At 35.0% G+C, this 3,812-nt stretch overlaps 1 protein-coding gene across 1 annotated transcript; it reads left to right on the top strand.

Annotated features, from left to right (window-relative positions):
* The first annotated feature begins 221 nt into the window (after positions 1-221).
* LOC105194850 (methyltransferase-like protein 7A) lies at positions 222-3,812 on the top strand. The gene is made up of 3 exons (XM_011159962.3): positions 222-1,056; positions 1,756-2,015; positions 2,514-3,812. The coding sequence occupies exons 1-3, from the start codon at positions 780-782 to the stop codon at positions 2,772-2,774; spliced, it is 798 nt and encodes a 265-aa protein (XP_011158264.1). The 5' UTR covers positions 222-779; the 3' UTR covers positions 2,775-3,812.

Below are 3,812 nucleotides of genomic sequence, written 5' to 3' on the forward strand. Positions count from 1 at the left end.
CATGAATATTTATTAGAATTGTTGATTATATCTTTTTATATTAAAATAACTTGTATCTTTTTTTGTAAGAATGAAATACAAAATAATGTTTCCTAAAAATTTCCTTCGAGTTTTGTAAGAATGAATAAACGAATATTTATTTTTATATATTTTTCAATGAAGCTTTCATTCTAGGTTCTCAAAAATGTAGATCCGTCTCTGAATGATACTCGGCGATATATTTATCCGTTCAGCGTTAAGTAAACAGTTGCAACAGTAACGTTCTTACGTAAAGAAGTTACACACGACCGAGACGCCTTGTTATATAAACTAATTAAAAGTTTGTGTGAATAGAAAATATAAAAATCAAGTGTACAAATCGGAATATACATTTTATTAAATAAAGCAATGTGTGTGTATGTGTGTGTGCGTGCGTGTGTGTGCGTGTGTGCGTGTGCGTACGTGTGTCTAATTTTTACGTGTAAGTAAATTTGAAAAAATTTTTTTTTACGTATTTACGAATAAAGAAACAAACAAACATAATCGCGATGAGATATAGGTATATGTATTCGTCGTTCTTCTCTTAAAAAGAAGCATCAATTGTAAAAGAAGAAAAGAGAGAAAAATAAAAGAAATTATATTCTCTCGCTGTAACTCTGGTGGTGTTCTTGTGGAAACGATCTGTCATATACGTCACGTATACTCGAAAAACTCGATTTTAACGACGAATCGTATACATTGATAACTCGTTAAAAGAAAAAAAGAGAAAAAAGAAAAAATTTCTTCCGTCAATCGAAAAAATGAGCAGCATCGACCTATGGATGCGCGACATTCTCGCAAGTTACGGAGTAATCGCATCGATTATTTTATGCGTCGTGGTTTGGACGATTCAGAAATGGTCAATGTTGCGAAAAAACAGTTATAAGGCTCATCTTCTTGGATTCGAGATGGAATGTGCCGAGCTAACCAATCCGTACAAGGAACATCTTTTTAAAGCGCTGCAGGATGTTGTTTCCAATGACGAAATGTTGCGATCTATGGGCTCTATACGTATCCTCGAAATTGGCGTTAAAACGGGTGCGAATCGGATTAGCACGCACGTAACATCTTTTTGTATTTGAATACGCAGCATATAATATCGTAATATTTAAATCTTTTTCTCATCTTATTTATTTCCATTTTTTCCTTTTCTGTTTTTCATCGAAAGTATATCTTAATAGCGGTAGTTTATGCTATACTAATCCATCTACAGTAGAGAGTATCCTTAATTTTGGCCTATAAAAAGCGGGGCGATAAAGAGCGGAATGCCAAAGTTATATGATAGAATACCCTCACCACCAACAATCACCGTGTAGAGCGGGCGCGAGTGCAAAGTACACGGTGATTGGTAGAGGGTATTCTGGTAAAAGAAGGTAAAAGAAAGGAGTATGATGTTAGTGTTTGCGAAGGAATGCAAATATTATGGCAATGCCAAAATTAAAGAGACTCTACTGTACTGTACAATAATGGCCCATTCGCTTTCTTGTCATTTTAAATATTATTTTTTCAACATTTTCTCATAACGAGTCTTTTCCTCAAGTTTTCTCGTCGACGTAACTAATTATACCTAACTATTAGTTACGTCGCGGAAATGAATTGTACAGGCGCGCTGTACAATTTTTCCCGTTGTAAAATTTTCTCACCCTTTCTAGTACAAATGATTGTAATATACAAATTATTGTGATAATTGTTATTCGAGAAATACTCATTTGATAAAGCATCAAAGCATCTTCATAGGCGAAAACATACAGTTTTATCCGGAGGGTACGCATCTCATCGGCGTCGATTGGAATGTCAAACTAGGCGAATATCTGGTCAAAGGAAATCGTTCGTGGCAATTTTCTCACGTAATTATCGAGCGATTGATAACGGGCGATGGGAGTCATTTGAAGGAAGTATTAACGGGATGTGTGGATATAGTTGTGACAACTAGATCATTGTGTTCCGTTAAATCGGTACAATCTGCTCTTCAGGAAATTCGTCGAGTGTTGACACTGGTAAGATTTCTTTTTTATCCTAAACTTTACACTGTAAACCTAAGTACGTCGTACTCTGTTGCTCTATATCTCTCAACAGTTGCGTGCGCGGCGCGCGTGTTAAATAATAAATATACGACAAATTTTCAATGCAATTTCAAATGCAATTTTATCGAAGGAGAAAGTGCAGATATTGTAAAATACTATATTACTGCAAAATTTCAATATAATAGAATTTCATATTTACATATTTACATATTTATACATACATATACTTTCTTATACTTTGTCTTAATATCGTAATGCGACCACTTTATATCGCATACAAATTACAGAGACGGCTTGTCAAATGGTCTGTGTATTTCTGTTTATCAAGTTATCACAGGGAATTTGCCATTGTTGCTAGATTGACTTGGAACTATTATTAATATTACAATAGAAATAACATTTTCAACGATATACTCCATATATATTTGTTATATGTTATATATATATGTTTGTTCCGTTGCAAATTTTTAGGGCGGAAAATATATCTTCGTGGAACACGTCCCAGAGAAGGAAGGCACTTTCATACGATGGTTACAAATAGCATTGACGCGTTCTGGTATATGGCCTTCTTTATTTGGCGATTGTCGTTTAGATGTCGATTGCGTTGCGGATATAGAAAACGCTGGTTTCAAGAAAGTATCGTGGACATTCTTAGCTTTGGAAGGATACGTTTCGCATCCGCTTCATTTGATTCTTTCCAGACAGCATGTATTCGGCATAGCGACGAGATAGTAGATGCGTATCGATACCAATGCAATAAACATGAAATTTTCAACATCAACAATTTTTTGTATCAATGCGCGCGCGCGCGCTCGCACACACACACACATGGATTATGAACACAAAATCTAGCGTATAACAAAATAGAGGAAAGTCAATTCAGCCAATATAGTTCCAGCATAGCTCTCCTAAAGTGGTGCCGCATGTCGGCTGCTCTTGGACTGACACTTGCACTTGCCGATATTATGTCTAGTATCATCATATGCACGAATGTTCAATTCAGTTTCTCCGAGGGCTCACAATCAGATTTCAAATTTTTGCCCATTGCCCGCGAGCCAGATTAATATATCTCTAACAGGGATCGGTAAAATAACCGATACGATTCATTTGAAATAAAAAATAAAACAAATGTGTATTTTTAATAAAAATTTAAAATACAAAATAGTCTTTTCACCATTTTGTTTATTTGAATGTGCGTTAAATATTTTCATATACTTATCATAGTTATTATACATATTATGTACGAAGCTCTTCGATATAGAATCTTTCATTGACTTTAATTAAAATCAGCATCTCAAAATTGCTGGCTTTCATACTTCTTCGGTTCGGTCTCGTGATAAGGCCGCTATAGGAAAATCTGCCTAAAAAGACATTAAAAATGTAAAAAAAGCGCCAAGTATATTTTTTTAGCAATATATGTCAAAGCAATGGATAAAAGCAAATATAATATTATTAAAAAGAAGTGCAATCAAAAATATTTCAAGCATATTTATTACCGATGGGTTGAGTGGGAGTCTTTTGACCACGTTGTAATTGACCACCCGCCACTTACAGTGTTAAACAGTGGGAAAACTCTACGCACCGGCCGCTTTAAAAGGTTGCGGTCAATTGCAACGTCGTCAAACGAGACACTTCTGTGTGACACTGATGAGCAGCAAATTATGTAACAGATAAAATCAAAGATGGGCAAAATCTCTAGCAGCAGCGTACTTGCCACACTCCCGTTTTCTTTTTTCTTCTTTTTTTTTTAAATATAATTCTTACAGCACA

The sequence above is a fragment of the Solenopsis invicta genome, chromosome 1 (assembly GCF_016802725.1).
Source record: "Solenopsis invicta isolate M01_SB chromosome 1, UNIL_Sinv_3.0, whole genome shotgun sequence".
Taxonomy (NCBI): Eukaryota; Metazoa; Arthropoda; class Insecta; order Hymenoptera; family Formicidae; genus Solenopsis; species Solenopsis invicta.